Genomic DNA, 21,587 nt, shown 5'->3' on the forward strand with positions numbered 1-21,587 from the left:
CTACCCAGCCAGGTAACAATCCTGATTCCTGCATGTCTTGTTTTGGTCAGATTCACAGTCCGAGAACGAGGCCTCACCCGTGAAGCGACCGCGACTAGTAGAGAACCCCGAGCGGCCTGAGGAGAGCGGCCGGTCGAAGCAGAAGAGCCGGCGCCGCTGCTTCCAGTGCCAGACCAAGCTGGAGCTGGTGCAGCAGGAACTGGGATCCTGTCGCTGTGGTGAGCCCCCCACCCACACCCCCAAGGCACCATCCTGGTCTGTCCTGTCTCACACACACTTGCGCTTGACTGCTCTCCAGTCAAGACTCTAGAAAGGAACAAACAAACAAACAGGAGTCTGTGAGGTGCGCCGTGAGACTGCAGATACGTTCACTTGGAAGAGCTTTTAATATACTCCTCCCCGCACCCCTGTCAGCTATGGCTTGATTAGATGCTTTCCTTGTGGAGCCTCCGTTGCTCAGCGTGGGCCGCCTGCCTCTTAGGACTCGGCACGCAGATGTGATTTCTAAACTCTGTCCTGCACACAGTGAAACAAAACAGGCAAATTCTGCTTTTCTTCCTATATCATGGCACAAAGATGAAATGATAGCTCACAGTTTTCCTGTCCCATGGTCTGTGGAATAGAGTTGTCATCTGGCAGCCTCTGAGAATTCTCCACCTTCCATTCTAAGAGGTGGGCTTTACCTCTGCGCTCTGTTGAGCTGTAGCTGTCCTACATTAAGGGTACTGGGAGCTGGCAAGTTCAATTTGGGGCATTGAGTGACTTCTAAAGAGAGAACCTTTTCTGCTCTGTGCCTCAGCTGTCTGAGCTGTGTAACTAGGGGAGCATGGGGTGGCCTGGCTTGTCGAAATGCTGTTCCTGGCATGACCGGTCTATGTTTGTCACTGTCCCTCCCTGTGGGGACAGGGAAGGTGGGGTGTGGCATTCATTTCTGCTGTGAATTGTGAGTAAAGAAGAGAGTTGGGTAGCGGGAGCAGACACTGCAGGGTTTTAGACTCGGCTTACCCTAAAACCCGTGGTGTGGCCCAGTGAGGCAGGGTAGTTCTGTGGCAAGCTGAGGACATTTTGGGGTCTGGTGGCTTTGTTCCATACTGACAGGTCCGTATGGTCCCTGAGGTTGCAGGTTCTTGCTCTGTATTGAGATGAGCTGTGCTGGTCTTCAGCTCTGCATTCTGTTAGCTCTCCTTGCCCTTATTATACAGACTGCTTGTCTCTTGACTAGAGAGGTAGAAATATGCTTGTTTCCTCCTCAGCAGTGACTAGGTGTGTGGCAGCCTGTAGGATTTGCTGAGGGAGATGAAGCAGTTGGCTTGCTGCTTTGCCTCTGGCAGTGGCTAATGCTCCCAGAATTTCCTCTTCAGGCAGGCAAGGGAGTTTACAGAGTAGTTTAGAAGACCCAGGTCTCCACATTTACCCTGACGCTTTGATGCAAACCACTCAGTTTCCACAGGTCTTAGCACCCAGCTGAAAAACGTCAGGTAGTAGTTATCAGATGGCCCTGTGCCTCTCTCTGTGGTCAGCTGCACCATCAAAGTGTCTCAGTTATCCTCACCCCTGACCAGGAGGCTGGGTCTCTATGTAGAGTTCACTATAGACCTGAGTTCTTTCTCAGTTAGGTAACAACATGTAGTTCCTTGACCAATTCTAAGATAAAAGTCCCTTTAGGTGGGTCCTTCCTAGAGAGCTGGAGTTCACTCTGGTCAAGGAGAGCCTTTGACCATGAGCTCAGAAAGGCGACTATGTGACCTGCCACTGTTTAAAGATGAAGGGCCTCAGGAGCACATGTGCTCTGGGGCCGGCTCTGACTAACTGCTTTGTGCTGCTCTCCTGGCTGCCTGCTTGGATTCCTCTAGGAGAGGGTGGGCTGTGCTGTGTGGCGATTTCCTTGAGGATACATGGAGTGTTTTGAAGATATGAACTGCCCTGGAAGGTGTTAGAGGGAAACATATTTACTACTGAAAGGGAGGACTCAACATAGTTGAACTTAAAACAGAATACTTCTCCACTGCAGAATAATCATTCTCTGTATATATTCCCGATCTTTTCTTCCATTCCCCTTCCATTCTGTACAGGTTATTAACTGCTGACAAGAAATTCACATCTCATAAATAATGCTTAAGAGCCATTGCTATATAAATTGAATGTGTTATGAATTGTGATGGGCCTTTTTGTAGCATTCAGTGCCTAGAGCAGGAAGAAGAGAGGATGTCATTTTCATTAATTTCTAATGAGGTGCCAATTAAAGGCAGAGAAGACGTTCCAAAGGGAAGAGTGGCCAAGCTCCCCAGAATCCTCCGCCCCGGGGCTGTCATCCAAGCACTGCCAGCAAAGCCTTCTCTAAAAATTCCATTAAATTACAGTCTCATCGAGAGCACACAGACATTCAGCTTCCCTTTGATCTTCAGAAGAGCAATTTGTAAGGCGAGTTCCGAGCCTTCTCACACAGGACAGCTGTGCTGATAGGAATTGTTAATTGCCAGGATGACGTTCCCTGGGCTTTTGCAATAAGTAGGTGGGTTTGAAGATGATTTCTTTTGTCTCACGGTGACTGAGATAACCTTTTGTCAACAGTCCCAAAAGAACCCCCTTCTCCTGCGCAGTCTTCCCAGGTACCAGTTAGACAAGGCATGTAGGACATGTGGTGTGGGTAGGCTGGTCCTCTGACCTAGAGCGTCTTCCAAAGTCCAGGTCTCGGGACAGAAGACAGCCACACAGAGCAGGCTTGCTTGTTGAGTTTCTGCTTGACAGGGTGGCAGAATTGGTCATTGCAAGTCTTGTCTCCTAAGGCCATCTAGAGGATGTTCTGAGTCTGGGCCATGCACAGCACCTAATGCTGTGCCCTCTGCATAGCATTGCTTCTCAAGAGCACAGAATTGCCTGTCAAGGACTAGTGTAAGGTCTTGTGTACATGTTTGTATGTTTTTAGTGTGTGGCAACTTAGTGGGCTTCACACAGGACCAGAGGCACTTTTATGACCTCATGGTAATCTCACGTTCTTGACTGTTTTCAGAGTAAGTTTTCTGTTCGTGTCAGGGCCCATGGTGCTGGGGCTGGGCTCTGCATGGGGTGCGTGGGACTCTGTGGTGTGTTGTCTTCGTGGGCTGCTGTGGCCGCTCTGGGTCTGTCATTCACTGTCACTAACAGCTGTTCTGAGATGACCTTTCAAGGATTTTGTTAAGTTCTATGAGGAGCAAGAGATGTGGGATGTGCGAGCTCACAGACCAAAGGCTAAGTGTGGTGCCGTGAGAAGTTCCTGGGCAGTATGTTGGGACACGCTTGCCCCCAGAGATTCAGTGAAGCGAGTCCCGCGTGACCGTTACTACCACTCTGCACACCCTTCAGCCTTTAGGACTTTTCATGCAAGCAGTTGAACAGCAGGCCTGGTCTTGTTTTCAGCTCTATTTGGAAATAACATTTTGTCTCAGGCCATTATCTGAGAGCTGCTTGTGTTCACCTCGGCTTTGTCGTCCTCTGAAGTGTTCCCTGGGGCCACAGACAGACACTGTTGTGTAAAGCCAGTCCCTGCAGCACACTCCAGCTTTAGGGAGCTCACTCCAGTGCTGCTGCCCTGGGTCCTCCGCCCATGGTTCGTGTGTGTGTGTGTGTGTGTGTGTGTGTGTGTGTGTGTGTGTGTGTGTGTGTGTGTGCGCGCGCGTGCGCGCGCGCTGATTTAGCAATGCTAAACTTCCAGAGTTGCTCTCCCCTTCGCTGCAAGCTCTTGTCCTTGATCAGGTGTTGTGCTTATTATCTTCAGTGTGGTTTAATCCAGAACATTCTTACCAACTTTCTGTTTTACAATTTCAATATTTTAAAATAAGGCCCTCTCTGTTGGACATGCACACACACATATACGCACACAAATGTCATGGGTTTTAAGGTCCAAGCGCCCTTCATCTGGGATCTGTTCACTTGTGCACTCTCTCTCAGCTGCTGTCCGTTGTGCTATGAGCTGTCCTGGAGCTTCACTCTGGAAGGCTCAGTGCTCTCCAGTCTCTCGCTGTTGATGCGGTTTGATTCGTGTGCACACTCGACTCTCCACCTCCGCTAGTGCACGCGGTTGTGCGTGCGGCATACTTTGGCAGTATTGTCCATGCTTTCATCAAAGCCTCCCGAGAGGCTGGGCACCGTGGCTTATGCTGTTAATCCCTGCACTTTGGAGACAGAGGCAGGAGATCTTGGAGTTTGCTAATCTGGTCTATACAGAGAATTCCAGGACAGCCAAGGCTACATAGGGAGACCCTGTCCCAAAAAAGCAAATGATGTCCTTGAGGTTTGGCATCTAGTTATGACTCTTGCCTGAACCAGTCTCATGTGACAGTTCAGAATGATTTGATTCCACAGTTTCTGTTTGGCACTGGCATTCTTTGAGTAGAGACACCTTTTTTTTTTTTAAACCTGTAGTTGCCATGGATCCCTCCCTCCCTCCCTCCCTCCCTCCCTCCCTCCCTCCCTCCCTCCCCTGACTCATGAGTCAGTGCTATAGATAATGTTTTCCATTACTCACATTGTTCCACATTTGGCCAATTGAAGTTCTTTCAGCCCCGCTCCTGTCTCCATTGAGGAGTTGAGGGAGGAGTGGGAGCATAACAGGATGTGTCCCTGTGTTTCCCTTCCTCCCCCCACTCCAAAACCAGCTACTTCTGCAAGGGTTGTAGGAGGGGTCCTATGCTGGGCCTGACAGGAAGGCACGCACACACGGAACAGCCTGTCGCCAGACAAGCCAGCACTGGAGTCGTTAGCAAGTTACAAGATGCCTTGAGAGGATGGGCGGGAGGGCTTCATCCCACCTGGAAGGCTGGACTGGCTTCTGCCCTTCAGGCCTTAAGGATGGGTATGGCTTAGATGGAGGAAAGGTGAACACTTGGGCAGTGTTTGTTGTGGGGGGGGGGTTGCAGCTGGGTAGAACTGGCATCAGGTCTAGTAGAAAGAAGAGGCTGCCCGTTCTCGGTTGAGGAGGTCGGATGTTAGCTCAGGGCAAGCACCGTCAGTGGGCAACATGATCTGACTTCTTTTTTTAAGTCAAGCACACAGCCGGAACTAACTGGCTGATGGCAATGGAGAGACCCACTCTGCAGGCCTCCTGCTTTTGAGTCTGGTAATGAAGGCCCACGTTTCCCCTACTCCTGAGGTAACACTAGGATGTGTGCTACCCATGGCTCAAGAGGAAGGTGAGTCTTGTCCACACTCCCAAAAGGGAAAAACTATCCTCTGGTGGGAATTAGCTTAGGTGAGAGAAGTCGCACTCCCCCCTCACTGTGCCGGCTCATACAAAATGGCCACTTCCCCTTCCTGTGCAAGAAGAGCTCTGGGCTAAAACCAAACAGCTGCCGAGTCCCTGTGCTGCTTGTCTGTCACAGCTAACGAAGTGTCAGACCTGCTCCCCTCCAGAGGTCCAGCCTGCCTGGGTGCCTGGCCAGGGCCATGTGGGCACAGCACAGGTGTGGGTGCTGCCCTGCCCAAGCCAAACAGCCCGTGGCAGAGGCTGCATTCATCATATACCAGACACCTGATCTCACCTCAGTGACTGTGTGTAGCTGCCGCCGCCTTAGCTCCTACCAGAGCCCAGACTGTTTATAGACAAATGGCGATATTCTGACATATACATTACTGATATTTTATAGATTTGATCTAGTAATAAACAATTTTGGTTAATTCTTTGTCCAGAATTTAAAAAATTTAAAAATGAATATACAATAACATTTTCCATTCCATAAAATTCTCCGTTTTGCAGTTCAGAAAGTTGAGGTAAATTCATTGAGGTTGTGTAGTCTTTACCGGTGGCTTTTTAGTCCGCCCTTCTAGAAGGACTCAGCCCCTCCAGCACATTCACCCCCTGCCCAGGGCTAGCCAACCACGGACCTGCTTTCTTTGGCAGTTTTGATTTTTCTAGAATTTTAGAGTTCGTGGATTCATAGTGTGTAGTCTTAGGTCTGTGCCACATGGCAGGCTCTGCGAGTCGTCTGTGTTGCTATCAGTCAGTCTTCCTCTGAGAATGCCACATTGAGAGGGTAGGCCGTGTTTACCAGCTGCAGTGAGTGCTACCTAGAAATCTTTAGGTGGAGTGTTGAGTGGTAAGTGAGCGTCTGACACTAGCCAGCACCAGCAGCTTTCCCGGCTGTGCCAGGTCACAGGTCGCCGGCACTGCTTCTCCGTGCTCTTGGCAACCTTCAGCACTGGGCTGCTCCTCTCCAGCTGTCCTAGCGAGTGCCTGTCCACCCAGTGGTAACTCTCTTCTTCTTGCACACACTGAGCATTTTCTCCATGGGCCTTCACTCTGCAGATATCCTGGTGAACTGTCGCTTCACCTTTCAAACATCACTCACTTTACGCACGCACATGTACACACACACACAGACACACACACACAGACCTGAGGCTGCACACTCCCACCCTGCAGCAGCTCCTGCTTTTGAGCCTGATAGTGAAGGCTTGGAGTTGCTGCCCTAAGCGTTTCCAGACGTCAAGCACAAGCCTCTCTCTGTTCACTTAGGTCTTACACTTACTCAGCCCTGTTTTATAGTTCTCAGAGTGTGTCTTCTGTGCAGCTGTCCCAAAGTACTTTGAATTTCTGATGGTACTGTGCTTAGAATCCCCAGTACCTCTTGTTAGATTGTTGTTCCCTCGGGAAGCACAGTAGTTTTTTTTTTGCAGCCTCTCTAGCTCCTGTTAGTGCCACCTTCCTAAGATGCTGCACACGCGTGGCATGTCACCTGTGAACACAGTCACGCTTCCTGGGGCTGTGGGCCTTCCTTCCATTCTTTTCTCCTCTTGTCGGGTAGATGCACAGAGAGGGCCGTAGGTTAAATGCTGAGCACACACTTGCCCTTGGTCCACCTACTGCACCTCCTGCACCCAGGCTTTTCTTCAGTCTTCGGCTGAAATTGTCTTTTCAGCATTAAGTACAATTTAAGGGTTAATTTCCCACCGCTGCCTTCACCCTGGCAAGAGCTAGTGCTTGTGTTTAAGGAGTGTGTCCAAGAGAGTGTGGGAGATGTGCACAGGGCTCAGCAGGGAAGCTGTGTGTGGCTTGTAGGTAGGTTTTCCATACCACAGCGTCACCGCCTGGATTTCCCTGTGGACTGTAGTGCTTACTGTGTCTGTTGACTGCCTGTGCAGTGTCCTTTCCTGCCCTCAGCTGGAGACTTCAGCATCAGTGCACCTCCCTGCCACCCTGTCCTGCCCTGCTGTCCACCTAGGACCCAGCCTGTCTTCGTGAATTCTTTGTGTGTTTCGGTGCCCTGGGTGCCCCTGGTTTAGGACACATGGCCTGAGTGTATTGAGTTATGTGCAGCAGGTTTCTTCTTTGCTTCCTGTGACCTGAAGCTGTTTTCCCCTCCATGCGTCTTGGTGCTCTTCAGCCACAGGATGTAGTAGTTTCTTTCCTCCTCTGCTCAGCCCCAGAATTTCTAGACCACAAATACCAAGCAGACGAGCAGTAAACACTGTTCACCCCTTGAGCCTGTCGCTGCTTTTGCTGGACGATGGCCCAACCCTGGAACATAATTCCTTGTTAGCTGAGATTTCAGTGCCATCTTTTCTCCTAGATGAGTATCAGTGAAGTTTGTGTCTAATTCTGGAAAGTACCGTTACTTAAGCAGGCCAAAGTCTGGATGAGGTCACACAACACAGGTCCTGGAGACAGATTCCAACAAGGCAGCCACTTCAGCTTCTCGTCTTGTTTGCCAGCAGGAGACAGAACACCACCCTGCGATAACAGCAGTGGAAACTGGTTTCTCTGAGCATCTTTTGGGGATGGGGCACAAGACAGGATTTCTCTCGCATAGCTTTGGAACTAGTTCTGTTGACCAGTGTAGCCTCAAACTCAGAGATCCACTTGCCGATGCCTCTCCAGTGCTGGGATTAAAGGTGTGCACCACCTCCCAGCCTCAGCCTGTCTGTTTGCTATGGTCTTGGGTTGTTGGCTCTCACGGTGCTGGGTGTTGTTGGCACTGCAGCTCTTCAGTCTGTGAGACTCAGAGCCAGGCTGCGGGGGAGCCAAGTCCCTGGGACAGGACCAGGAGGGCCTTGAGAGGGCTGGGCTGGGTTAGCTGAGAAGCTGCACCCCTTGCTGACTGACTTAGCACACCTCAGCTCTGCTGAGATGGACTTCACACAGCAGAGTTCAGAGACAGAAACAAAAAAGGTGATTGTGTTAGTGGGTCACTGGAGCACTCAGAAGACCCAGGCGCTGGCTCCCAACAGCCCCCTCCACACCTGTGAGTGAGGCATTCTTCTCATCCTCTCCTCCCAGTCTTGGTTTCCTTGGAGCTTGGGTTCTCAGACTCCCCTACTGTCTGACAGGCTGGATCTGGGCTGTGTGGGGGTGGCAGACAAGTCATATGGACTGACCCCCGACTTCTGACAGCTGCCCTTGGAGTTTTGCAAGGCCCAACAAGCCTCTTCCTCCTGGGTGCTCCCTCCACTCAGGCCAGCGTCCTCTTGGTCTGGGTCAGTCCTGGCCCTCGAGAGGGGGAGCTGAGTTAACACAGGACGGCTTGTGAGTCCTTGTCATTAATACATGGGGCGACATGCTTCTCTGTACTTGCCCTGCCAAGCTACAGATTAATCCAGGAAGAGAGGGAGGCTCTATCTAGATTTACAAGTTAAGGGGCCAGATTTATGTTAATGCTCTTGCTTCGATTAAATCGTTCTTCCCTAGAGCCGAGCTGTTGTACCAGGGTTAATTTTCTGTTGAATTTTGAGTAACTGACCAACATACTAGTGTGGTGATGGGAAGCGGGCAGGAGTGGAGGCTGTGTTGAAGTGACTTCTCCACTGTCCATCCACCCAGGTCATCTGTGACCCCACAGCCTCACATGCTGTCCTTATGTGGCTCTGTGGGAATCTGTGAGCAGATGCTTGGATTGATCACAGCAGTAGAAAAATAAATCTGTTGGCTCACACACATGTCCATTTCAGTCAGTGATTGGGGGGGGGGGGCTTTGTTAGCATTGTGTCCCTTTATGCTAGAAGTCATTCTCTTGTTTTTAGTGAGTTGTCTGTTAGATAAAGTTATTTATTGTCTGTCTTCATTGAATCCTATAAGAATGGAATGAGAATCTCTGCCTCCGTGCTGTTCTCTTTGGGGGAGGTGTGCAGCACATGGGCACACAGAGCACTCAGACACTTCAGATAGAAGTATCACCAAGGCGCAGAGAACTCACAGCAGGCTGCCTGGGAGGAGGTGTCCTGGACCAAGACGACAGTGTGGGCCTGTGTGGACAGCCAGTGCCGTGGGGTCCTGTGGTGTGGGCCTGTATGAACATCCAGTGTCATGGGGTCCCGTGGTATGAGCCTGTGTGGACAGCCAGTGCCTGGGGTCCCGTGGTGTGGCAGGAGAGTGGGGACCGCAGCGCCAAGCCAGGGGCTTGTTGGCCTTAGTAAGTTTATTATTTCTAGCACTGAAGGGTTTTTTAAGCACTGGAGTGACATCATCTGATTCACATTGTAAAAATCCCCCTGTGGTAGAGAAGCAGAAATGCTGGTGTGGAGGCCCTCAAGAATCCTCAGAGGCTGGTGGCCGTGGTGGCTTGGTCTCCAGGAAGTGTAACAGAAAGTGAGATGAGAGACTTTTGGTGATTGCTATTTATACAATTTGAAGTTTATTATATTCATATATTCCATTATTGTATTCAAAGAGGAATGAACACATATGAAATAAGTGCATCCTAAATGGTAACCCATATGTCCCATATGTCCCAAAGTCCTTCTGGATGCTGTGCGAGAGGGGCCTCTGGCCTTCAGCCCCCTGTGCCTGTTCCTTCAGCACAGTGCCCTGGTTCCTGCGGTGCAGCCTTCGCATGCAGTGGAGAACAGGGCAAGCTTGGGCCTGATTTAAGGGTTGTCTGCAGAAACCACTGTGAGAAGCAGAGGAGGAGAGGACTCCAGGATCTTACGTGAATCACAGCTGGGTGGGTAGTTGCCAGTTATGAGGCAGGAAAGATTGGGTCAGTCTCTGGAGGCTCAGGAGGACTGAGGTTCTGCTCTGAGCACGGGACTGCAGAGTCTGTGGGATCTGCAGTTTGAGATTGGAGCTCTTCTGCAACGTGGCTCAGCATTGGGTGCCTGTGGGACTTGATGCAGGGTCCTTGCTTTTCAAGTAGCAGCCAGTGAGGAGGAAAGCAGAAAGGTGACATCACCAAGCATGGGCAAGCACAGATGCCAGAAGTCGGGCTGGTGGCAGCTGCTGAGAGGAGAGTGAGGACCAACCATCCTCTCACACTCATGGTTGTCCCTTAGGTTGAGAGAACACAGTGGCTGTGACCTCTCCTCATTACTTTGAACGAAACTGGTTCTACCTGCAGCAGCAGGAGTGCATGGGAAACTATAGAAGCGTGGTTTTTTGGCTTCAGGAAGTGGAATAGCCAATGCAAAGCTGTGCAAGTAGCTTTAGAGCTGGAATAAGCAGCTGAAGACATCTAAGCTGCCATGGGAGTCGAGGGGCTCCTCTCGATGCAGCAAAGGCTGTGTGAGAGGCAGCCATTGGGGACTGCCCTGGAGGGCAGTGCAGTCAGCAGGATCCAGAGATCGCGCTAGGTTGGAAGCATCTACCTTTGACTTCTGTGAGGAGGCTTTGTCCACCTAGGAAGACAGTGCATGACAGAGGATTCTGGGAACTGCCTCCCCATGGCATAGCTCTGGGAAACGTGCGCTCACTATTGGAAGAGGATCCTGGGACTTAGAGACGGCCTGTGAGGAGCGGGGAAGGTACTTGTCTCAAGCACTGCAGACTGAGGTCGTGGAGAAGCAGAGGAGAAGGCCACCAGCAGGGTGGGGCTGCTTGTTTTGAAATGCATGCTCACCCAGCTGGTATGTGACAAGTTCACTGTCACTGCTGGGTGCTCTCAAACCTGAGGTGAATCTGCTGGGGAGGCCCTTGTTCTCTGCTTCTCGTTGGCCCACGTAACATTTGTGTGTTCAGGGTTTGATTGGGGAAACAGCAGGTGTGTGCTTTTACGTTAGGACCTCCGCGTGCTGGGTGACTTCTAAGGAGCTGTGGGCTTTTCCAAAGGGCAACTCCTCCTTTTCCTCGCTCGGAAGAGAGACCGAGGCGGCCTGCTTGGTGATCCACTGTGGCCCTGGCAGGTGACCTGACCACCCGGCCGATGCTTTTCTTCTGCAGCGGAGCACAGGCTGGGCTCGTGGAGCTGGACTCCGGTTCTGGTTCTTGGATAATGGCTTTCCTCTACCATGTGAAGCCAGGGCTGGAGGAGAATGTAAAGCAGGTCTTCCATTCCCGCACACTGCAGCCGCCGTCTGTCCGTGCATCTGTCCGTCCACGTGCTGGGGCTGATGAAATGAAGGCACTGAGATCTAATGCATTCAGCTTCAGATTCTGCCTTGGGCATTGAGTCAGTGGGTGGGGTATAAGCTGAGGGTTTCTGCTGATGCAGTGTAAGTGGCTAATGCTTTCCCAGAGCGAGGTGCACCACCGAGTATCCCAACATGCCCTGTAACTGAGCGGGGTGTGTGTGTGTGTGTGTGTGTGTGTGAGCGAGCTGTCCTGAGGCTTAAGAAACTTCCTTGCTGGAAAAAACGGGATTTGTTTTCCCAAGGAGCAATCTGGTCATTTAGATACAGTCAGGGTGTGGCCAATGCTGGCTCTGTACTTTCTCTGTAGCTAAGGGTGATCTTGAACCTTCTTGGTTGCAGGAGTTACAGGCATATGCCACCATGCTTGGTTTTATGCTGTGGGTGATTGGGGGAGGGGTTGCTACACCCTGTTCTGTCTCTTTAAAATGACTCTTTAGATAATGGTATTTGGTCCCTGCAGTGCTGTGATTTGGAGATGGCCCTCATGAGGTGTCAAGGTCTTGATAGGTTCTGCTTGCCTTTGTAAAGCTGACTTAATTCAGGACTGACCTGGAAGGGTTGGGGCTAGTGCCATGTACTCTCCTGGCAGCCCCGTGCTGCTGTCTCACACTGCACCCCAGCAGAGCCTTTCACATGTCCTGGTCTTCAGGCTTGTCAGTACTTTTAGGATCTACTTGAACCTTTAACAGTGTGAGATTCAGATGAGCCGGGGGAGTGTAAAGGTTAGGTAGAAACCCTGAGCTTTGTCCCACCCCTGTCTTTAATAAAACAGCATGTTGGGGCTTTCAAGTGGGAGATGTGCAGGAAAGCAAGTGCTAATTAATTAAAACCCCGAGAGTCCAGAGCTGCTTGGGTCAGCCAGCTGTAATGGTGTGCTCTACTCCATGATGAAGCAGCCTTCTGCCGGGTGTGGGTTAGGTGCAAACACCAGGAGTGTGGATTCTGCTGTCGTCTTGTTGCTCTCAATAGCTCACAGAAAAAGGCAGCCCTGACCCCTGCTCAGATCCTCGGAGTGGTCATCTCTGCTCAGCGACAGAGATGTGCTTGGCTTCTCTCACTCTTCTATCCATGTCCAGAGTGGTCTGTCAGAATTGGGACAGTGGCTGGTCCATATAGAGAAAAGGGTTCAGTCTAGAGGGGCAAGGCAGGCACAGCCCCGGGTGAGGGGAGCCGGCTGCTGCTTTGTCCTCCTTTCTAATGGAGGGTGTGTTCTCTATCGCCCTCCTTCCTGAGCACTTTGTAGAGTTTTACTGAAAATGGCTGAGACACCTCGGAGGGGTCCAGCTTTAAGCTATTGTCCAAGGAGCTCACCTTCCTGGGCTCTGTGGAGCATACGGGGACAGTGTTGCATGCTGGGGTTGTGTGGGTCCGATTGCACTTGGCAGGCCAACCATTCCAGTCCCTGTAAAGCACTTACACCATAGTGAGGGCGGCTGGCCGGCCGAGCCAGTACATTGGAGTTGCTTTCAAAACTGCATGCTGCTGAGAAGGGGTCGGGGCCCGTGTAATGAGCACTCGGTGTGTCACAGGAGTGAGCTCACCTGAACTGTGAGAGGCCCTGGGAGTAATAGTGATGGCATCACAGCTCTGACGCGTGCGTCTCCATCCCATCCGGGGCCACTTTCTTTAGCCTTTTCAAGAAAGGACCCAAGACTGTTTTTGTCCCATCTGATTCTGAGACTCCTAGAACTCGCAGGCCTTGCAAGCCTTGAAGGCCTTGCCATGTAGTTTCAAATGCCAAGGCCAGCCCAGCCAAAAGCAGGCAGTAACCTCAAGTCCTTTTGTCTGTGACTCAAGACCGTCCATCTCCAGAGTGATGGAAAGTTCCGGATCCCTGCAGTAGCTTCTGGAAACAGTTTAGATTGCCTACTCCATCTGCTCAGCCTGTGTGTCATCTCTAGTTCTTTTTTGTAAGAAACTTCCCATTTTCTTTTGTTTTAAAAATGAAATCCTGGGCTGGAGAGATGGCTCAGCGGGTAGGAACACTGACTGCTCTTCTGAAGGTCCTGAGTTCAAATCCCAGCAACCACATGGTGGCTCACAACCACCCATAATGAGATCTGACGCACTCCTCCGGTGTGTCTAAAGACAGCTACAGTGTACTTACATATAATAATAAATCTTTAAAAAAAAATGAAATCCTACTCACCTCTCAGTGAGCACTTACCACAGTGCAGGGCTCCCTCACGGCAACAGAGGTCTGCCCGGTAGCTGGTGAGTGAGCACGCCAGGACTGGAGTGTAATCTACAGCTAATACCCAGCCTCCCTGTGGCTGTGGCTGTGGCCGTGGGGCCATGGAAGCCTGCACTCGTGCAGTACAGCTGCTGCTTAGCAAGCTTCCAGCTTGCAGAGCCCAGAGCAGACCCTGGCTGCATCCTATGGCCATGGAAAATGGGCCTCAAGTGGATGTCCTTGGTTCCCAGATTCTTAGTGGGCAGGGCTGCCTTCTGCATCTGCTTTGACTCTGATCTGAGATAAACTGAGCAGCTTGCACCTCAGGCGAGACCACCCCCACCCTTCTGAAGGAAGGAGGACTATGTCAGGGCTTGGCACCCCAGCCTGGCAGCACCCCGCCCCCCAGGTGAGGGCTTTGTTCCTGAAAGATGATTTAGCTTGTTGGGTGGGGCGTGTACTGAGCACCGCAGGTCTCTGCCATGGAACCCTTCAGGAGAAGACAACTGGTATCCAATATCTGGAGTAATGAACTTATCAGTAAGTGTAACACACAAGCTCATTAATCTTAACTTTGCTTCTCCACCAAGTGGGAGCTTAGCTTCTCAAGAGACAAAAATTTCATCTCTATTCCTTTCCTCAGACCCGGTCCCAATTTAAAGTCAAACATTGCCCTGCTCTCCCTGGGAAGCGGTTAATAATGTGTTTCTCCAACAGTGGATGGCTCAGGCTGTAGCCCTCCAGCCCTCGGCTGCACGCGTGTGCCCTTTAACACAGCCTAAGCAAGCAGCTGCCACGCAGGGTGAATGGCGGGTCTGTCTTCTAAGACCCCGCCTGCCCCCTTCACACTGTCTGCCTCCAGCATCTTCTGAGTGAAGTTAGTCGGAAAACCTAGGGCCAGTGAGTCTTGAGTGAATCCTCCGCCTCCAGGGCCTCATCCTCTCCGGCCAGTTGGTAGCCAGGTTCTGTACAGATGCAGAGGCTGAGGGCGGCCACCTTGTTGGTTTCTGGACCTGAGCTTAAAGGAAGGCAGTGCATGGCCTGCTCAGGCCATGAGCTGCTGCACATAGGAAGCAGGTTAGGAGCGGATTTGCATCCACCAAGGCCTGCCATCTCTGCCCAGGCCCTCAGGTCTGAGAGGTGGGGATGAGGACCGGGCAGTGATGGGCTCTGGCTGTTGGTCCTCTTGCGAGAGTCTCCTTGGGAGGAGACAGGCGACCTCTATATGCTGAATTCTCCTTTATTCCATGAGCTGGGGTCTTGGCGCCCCGTGGCCTCGCCTCTTCCTCCTTTCCCCAGTGCACCCTTGTCCGGCTGGACATCTTGCTCTGAGACCTCTCCTCTGTTGTTTCTTCTCTTACGTGCCAGACCCGTGCCCCCCTTAGACCTACAGCCGCCTCCGCAGCCTGGAGGGCAGCCCAGGTGGGAGCCCTGAGAGGACCCTGGCCTCTGCCCTCTTGGGGCGTTAGACCAGGTGACATCACACTCGGCCCTCCTGTGTGTCACAGTTTCCAGGGTTGCAAAGCACCCATTTCCTTTTTTGTTGTTGTTTCTTGTTTTGTTTGAACCTTATTGTCCTACTTAAGTCATTTCTTTTTTGTTTGTTTTTGTTTTGTTTTGTTTTGTTTTGTTTTTTTTATTAGGTATTTTCCTCATTTACATTTCCAATGCTATCCCAAAAGTCCCCCATACCCTCTCCCCGCACCCATTTTCTGATAGGAGGCCTATTCACTTGTAAGTGGGACTTGATCCCTGCTGGAGCTTGCCAGGGTTCCTGAACTGGCGTGGGTGCAGAGCCGCATCTGTGATCCTTGAGTCCCTCTTCATTTGCTGCATTGAGCAAGGCCAGTGCCAACAGATTTCCCAGCGGACGTACTGCAGATCCCACTATACCAGGAAGCTGGGGGTGGGGTGCAACATGAAACCTTGTACTGATCCTGTGTCTCTTCCATGGGCCCTCTTGTTGTGGATGCCAGTGAGGCCCCTAACGGTTTGTCTCCTCTGCTTCGCTCCTTGCAGGCTACGTGTTCTGTATGTTACATCGCCTCCCAGAGCAGCACGACTGTACGTTCGACCACATGGGCCGTGGCCGCGAGGAAGCCATCATGAAAATGGTGAAACTGGACCGGAAAGTGGGGCGCTCCTGCCAGCGCATCGGGGAGGGGTGCTCCTGAAGGCCAGGCACGGCCACCACACGACGCTGTTCTTAGTTCACTAATGTTAGCCTTATTTAGGACAAAGTCAGCCAGACACCTTGTACTGGGCACGCGTCAGACCACAGCCGGCCGTTTCCTTTCTTTAGCCAGCCGTCCTGGTACTGTAGCTTAGGGGTTGATGGTGGATGAAATTGATTTCTGGCTGGTTACTAAGGTGCCTGCTAGCCATTGTATAAAATTAAAACATGAAGAATATTTGTTTTGAGCATGGCTAGTGGATTTACAACAACACATGCCTGTCACTGCTGGAGTCAGACTTACAAAAGCCTTAAGCGGAAAGTGTCCAGACCAGGCTGAGTCAGTAAAGGAGGCGCGGGCCTCGACGCCCACGCTGGCAGCTTTGACAGAAACTCTTCCGTGGTCGGCCTTTCACCTCTTCACTTTCGCTTGGTCCCAGCAGGACCTGATGGCCACGCGTGCCTTGGCCACAGGAAGCTGCCGAGACTGGCCATGTGGCTGGGCTAGGCTGTGCCCTCCCTCTCCCTCAGCGCTGGAAGTCGGGGTGGGGCAGGTTCTGTGGAAGAAGTTTTTTGCCTGTTACGGGAAACTCATCACACAAGAAGAGACAACTTCACTTTGAACATTAGATCCACTCAAGATTAGTCCACGAATGATCCCCACCTCTTCTGCACAGGATCCGTGGTCGTGACCCCACTGGCTCTGGCTGTAGCTTGCCAAGGGCACTGGCGTTGCTTGTGACAGCCCTGGGGCTGAGGCCTGCACCTGGGCCTTGGCAACCAGATTTCTTTCTTTGGAGTTTGAAAAGCTGTCTCCTGGCCGCATGGGGTGAGCGCACAGGGGAGCCGCTGCTGCCATCCCTTGCCTCCATGTGTTTCTATGCAGCCATAGTTTGAGGACAGCCAGGCACCCACCTCAGGACAAGTTCAGGAAGGGAAGACAGTGGACTGTACGGGACCTGGTGTGTGTGGTGGTGTGAGTGGTGGGGCTGTGGGTGAGAGATCGCTCTCAGTCTGGGCCTGAGTGGGGCTGGGTAGAAAACATTAACAGTCAGGTGGGCTGGGCGGGGCGGGGGAGATTCTAGGAGTCCCTTGAAAGCCTGGATCAGGTCAAAGTGCCACACAGGTGCCACCTGTCCCAGATTGTGGCTTGGCATGGAGCTGCCCACGTCTGGCTGCTGATGAACGGTTTAGCCCAGTGACTTCCCTCTGTGTAGCTGAGCAAGGTCTGCTCTCCAGAGGAACACATCTGCATTGAACACATCTGCAAGTACAATGTCTTGATCCAAAACAGCAAATAGGAAATCATGTTCTTCCCACCCTGCACCCCATCTGCACCCCCACAGGGACCCAGTGCAGAATCTCCAGCCTTAATTCTTGCTTCAGGACCCAAACCAGCGCCTCACTCTAGGGTAGCCCAGGGCGCAGGTGCCAGGTCTGCCTAGCGTTTACCACTGTTGTTAAGCCACAGCCCTTGGCCACCACATGGCCATCCTCAGTGAGGCGCCATGAACCCTTCTTAGGCCCTCAGGTCCCCATAGCACTGGGAGGGGGCGCTGGGGACCATGTGCCCAGGGACTGCAGCCAGGTTCACTCTGCTGGGAGAGCTGGCTGGGGGGAAGGGCTTGTTCCCTACAGTGTCTGTTCTGTGAAGTTTGTTACGTGTAAGGGAAGCTGAAGTTCTTGTATCTTTAAAGAGGAAATCTTATTTAACCCTTTGTGTCCTAGATTGACTTACACACATAGCCTAGAGCTCAGTTTTAGTTTAACATTGTGAAAATATTAAAAGAATCTTGTAACTTTATTCTTTTTTTTCTCCTGCTGAAACAAATTAAACCAATCATATGGACATTTGGATTGTCTGTGTTGGCCGCTCACCTAGTGCCCCAGGATGTCCAGGAAGGGAGGGCAGCGCCTCCCTGCTTGCAGCAGGGCTCCATAGTACCTGGGGTGACTTGCCCAGTGCGTGCCCAGGCCCAGCAGCCGCATCCCTGTGTGGATGCCAGAAGGTCCTAGTGCAGGCATGGCAGGGGTGCCGTGTCTCTGGGACCATCTCTTGAGGACCCCAGGTATGGGTGGGTTGGGTGTCTGGGGACTTGAGTCTAACACGGGTGAGGGCAGGCGGGATGAATGCTGCTCTCTCTTGGGTGGCTGCAGGGATGAGCACGTGACTTGACGGTCAGGAGACAACTCTTTTTTGAAAGTTCTACCTCAGGCAGAGGAATGGCACCTACACCACCCCACAGTTGCCAGAGGGTGATGGAGAATGGCCAGGAAGTTCAGAGTGCTTGGCACAGGGCAGGAGAAAGCCAGCGGGCTAGTCTGATGGCTGGAGTGTGGCCAAGCCAGGTCAGAGGCTCTCTGATGGCCACAGAGAGAAAAGGCCCTGGGGAACTCTGAGAAGCACCCCTCCCCGCCACCTCCACCCCCTATGAGCACAGAATGTAGCGCAGGAAGGCCCTGTCCTCTGCAGCCATCACAGCGCCTGTCCAAGCGAGCGAGGGAGGAGGAACCTCTGTCTGAGGTTCTTTCCTTGCACTGGAAAGGGGGGCGCCTTACTTACCTTCTAATCCAGGGGTCTGGAGAACGTCTCAGATCCTGAAGTGTATGTAGAATATTAAGAAAAACAGGAAATAAATGTGTTATACCCTCTCCCACCACTTGCAGTGACTTTGCTGTGGGCAGATGCTAACGCAGTAGCTCTGCTGAGATCGGGGCCTCTGCCCAGAGCCAGCAGCTCCCATCCCAACGTAGAGGGCAAGCACTGGTGCTCTGCAAGGCAGGAGATGCCCAGAAGAGAACTGCGGGAGGCTCAGCATGCCATCTGAGCCAGACACCCAAGTGTTTGCAGCCCACGGAAACCCCAGAGATGGATCCAGGGTTCATGGGAGTGCGGAGGCTGTCATGCTCTCTGCCGTCTGCCAGCACTTACCTGCCTTCTTGGCCAGAGCCACTGTGGCCAAGAGCCAGAGGTCCCTCCTGGCACACACCGGGGCCAACCCTTACCTTTCCACCTATTTGGGCACAGAGAAAGTTCCAGATGAGTGGCTGCTACCCATGGTAGGACATTTGAGTGTGAGCAGGCTCTTTGCAGAGACTTGGTATTGGTGTGGCCACTGCCCCTGGAGTTTTTACATGGTAGCGTGTGTTGTGATGCTCACAAAAGGGCTCTGACCAAAACCAGAGGAACGACCTGGGGCCCCTCAGGAAGGGCTGGGCTGAAGTGTACTCAGCATAAAGTCCACTCTGGTCGGGACGCTGCTGCCCAGGGAGAGCCTTACCACAGTCCCACTGGAAAAGGGGTCAGGGACAAGGGGATGGGGCCCACTCCAGATAGCAGTTTGAACACATGGGGCTAGCAGGCTGCCAGCCATGCCACAAGTTAGCGTCACGGGAGGATGCAGCAGCGTTACACATGTCTGGAAAATGCCGTGTACCTTTCTGCAGGGTTTTTTCTGTCTAAGTATTTGTTAGGTTTTAAAAACTGTAACTTGTGAATTATTATTTTTTTTTTAAATTAGTCTAATCTTTTTTTTGAAGATTTTTTTTTAAAGATTTATTTATTTATTATATGTAAGTACACTGTAGCTGTCTTCAGACACACCAGAAGAGGGCATCAGATCTCATTACGGGTGGTTGTGAGCCACCATGTGGTTGCTGGGATTTGAACTTCGGACCTTCGGAAGAGCAGTCGGGTGCTCTTACCAACTGAGCCATCTCACCAGCCCCCGTGAATTATTTTCATTCCTTGTATTCACTTAGTTTGGAAGTCACTTAGTTTTATACTCCTATCTTTCTCCTTTCATTTCATTCTGGTGATTGAACCCAGGTCTCTGTACACACTGGGCCTTGGAGCCCCCTTAACTTCTCTGGAAGGGGCCCTAGTTTTATGAACCTCGGGCCATGATAACTGGAAGAGAGCTACTGGACCCAGGTGGTCTTGGTGACAGTACTTGTCAAGGTGGGGGTAGGGTGATGGTTGCTGTAAAGGGCAGATAACTCCCTTAGCATTGTAGCCCACACAGGAACCAGTGGGATGACTCCAGCAGGTACACGGATGTCACTGTTGTGGGTGTCTGGGAATCAGTATGAGGATGGCCCACTTTTAGAACACGTCCCTCCTCTACACCCTTTCTTGGGTCACATCAGGGAATGGAGCCCCAGGCTGTGGATTGGAGCCAGCTTGCCCGGGGCAGGAGCAATGCTTCATAGTTGGTGTGGGCCACTGGCTGCTGGAGGAGGGCACTGAGGCAGGTGGCTTGCTGGGGTGACACAGAACAGAGGGGTAGCAGCAGAGACGGAGGGAGAGGGACCAGTGAGGGTAACTGCTCCCCGTGTACAGCTAGAATCCTGTGAGGGTGGAAAGTGCACTTACGCAGGAAGAACAATGTTTCCCATGTGGCCCAGTAGCTCCAGCCCCACTCCTGTCCTGTGTCCACACAAGAAGAGTGGCTAAGTGTGAAAATGAGGGATTGGGAATGGAGTCCAGGCATCCTACGTGCAGAGCCAGGGCGCGCTCACCGCGTGAGGCACAGCCAGCCTTCAGATTACCTCTTTCAACATTGAAATTCATGTTCTGAGAATTTCAAATCTGGCCACTTTGAAGCCAGCATGCTGGAGACACCGTGGCTCAGAGGTCTCAGAACATGCCTCAGACAGGCGGGGAGCGAGCTCTGGCCCACCTCCAGGTTAACCCAGCACCAGCGAGTGTAGCTGAGACAAGCTGTCCTGCCTGACCACAATGCGGGCCCCAGCTCAGGCTTTCAAATAAATCTGCCACCAGAGAAAGGCCTGTCTCCAGTGGACAGAAAAGCAGCTGTCCACACAGAGACCAAGACTGCGTTTAACCCCTCGCTTAAGAACTGAAATGGGAAGAAAAGGGCTCTTTTCAGGACTGTGGCTAACAAAAACCAGAGCCCACAAGTGGGCATGTGTGGTAAAGGGCAGCCACTAAGGTGAGCTAGGGTGGGGCAGGATGCTGAGATGTCCCTGATGGAAAAGGGCCAGCAGGTGAGATGATATGGAATAGAAACCAAAGCCACAGCGATGCCCTAGCTCACCTGTTAGACCGCTGTTTAACAGCCAAACCTCAACCACTCGGAGGGAGCACCAGCAGCCACTGTGAAGGAAAACCCTGAAGACAGACCTGCCACCAGCAATCCAGAACTGAAACTGAATCCGAGAGACACTTGTGGCACATCTGTTCCCAACAGCCCAGACACCAACTGGTGTCCCTCTACAGGTGAATGTGCAGAGTTTATGTCTCCATAGTGGCATGGTAACTATCACTAAAAGGCTTAAGTCATGTCCCTGTGGCAACATCGATGTACTTGGGGGATATAAGGCCAAGTGAGATGAGCCAGGCATAGAGATAAATACCTCGTGACCTCATGAAGCTATAAGAGATGGATAACTTCCTCTCACGGATTTGGCAGTGGAGTATGACGGAGAGCTGAGGACAGGCTGTGGGTGGGTGATAGGCTGTCCCGCTTACTCTCTCCATTGGAGGGCTTCCTAAGTTCTGATAACCATGACAGACAGTACTAGGCTAGTGACATTAGTCCAAAATTCTTCAACATAGTCTCAAGCAGATTTTCAGGATAAGCACCGCATTCTGCCAAAACATAATGGCCTGTGGACATTTGCTGCTAACTGTCCTCTCCATCGGGATGCGACCATCCACACTGCTCAGCATGGTCAAGTCTGTCACAGCAATACTCTAGAACCTGACACCAGCTTCTCATGGTTGTGCTCAAAGAGACACCATGATTAAGGCAATTAAAAGAGAGCATTTAATTGGGGGCTTGTTTATAGTTTCAGAGGTCCAGCCATGGTGTCAGACAGGCATGGTGCTAGAGAAGTAGCTGAGAGCTTACATCCTGATCCATCGGTCAGAGGTAGAGTCTGGGACTGGGAAGGGCTTTTGGA

At 51.9% G+C, this 21,587-nt stretch overlaps 1 protein-coding gene across 5 annotated transcripts in view; it reads left to right on the plus strand.

Annotated features, from left to right (window-relative positions):
* Nucleotides 1-18,311, plus strand: part of Zfand3 (zinc finger, AN1-type domain 3) — a 205,785-nt gene extending 187,474 nt beyond the window's left edge. For 4 of the 5 annotated variants that reach the window (NR_151443.1, NR_151442.1, NM_001356265.1 and 1 more), the window contains 2 exons: nt 51-218; nt 15,506-18,311. Coding sequence is in view for 3 of the 5 variants with exons in the window: in NM_001356265.1 (NP_001343194.1) it covers nt 51-218; nt 15,506-15,660 (323 nt within the window). In the remaining 2 variants the exon portion in view is untranslated. The remainder of the gene's footprint in view (nt 1-50; nt 219-15,505) is intronic. The other variant, XM_006524028.2, reaches the window with a different exon arrangement.
* Nucleotides 18,312-21,587: the final 3,276 nt, after the last annotated feature.

Source organism: Mus musculus, chromosome 17, assembly GCF_000001635.26.
Source record: "Mus musculus strain C57BL/6J chromosome 17, GRCm38.p6 C57BL/6J".
In the NCBI taxonomy this organism is placed as follows: domain Eukaryota; kingdom Metazoa; phylum Chordata; class Mammalia; order Rodentia; family Muridae; genus Mus; species Mus musculus.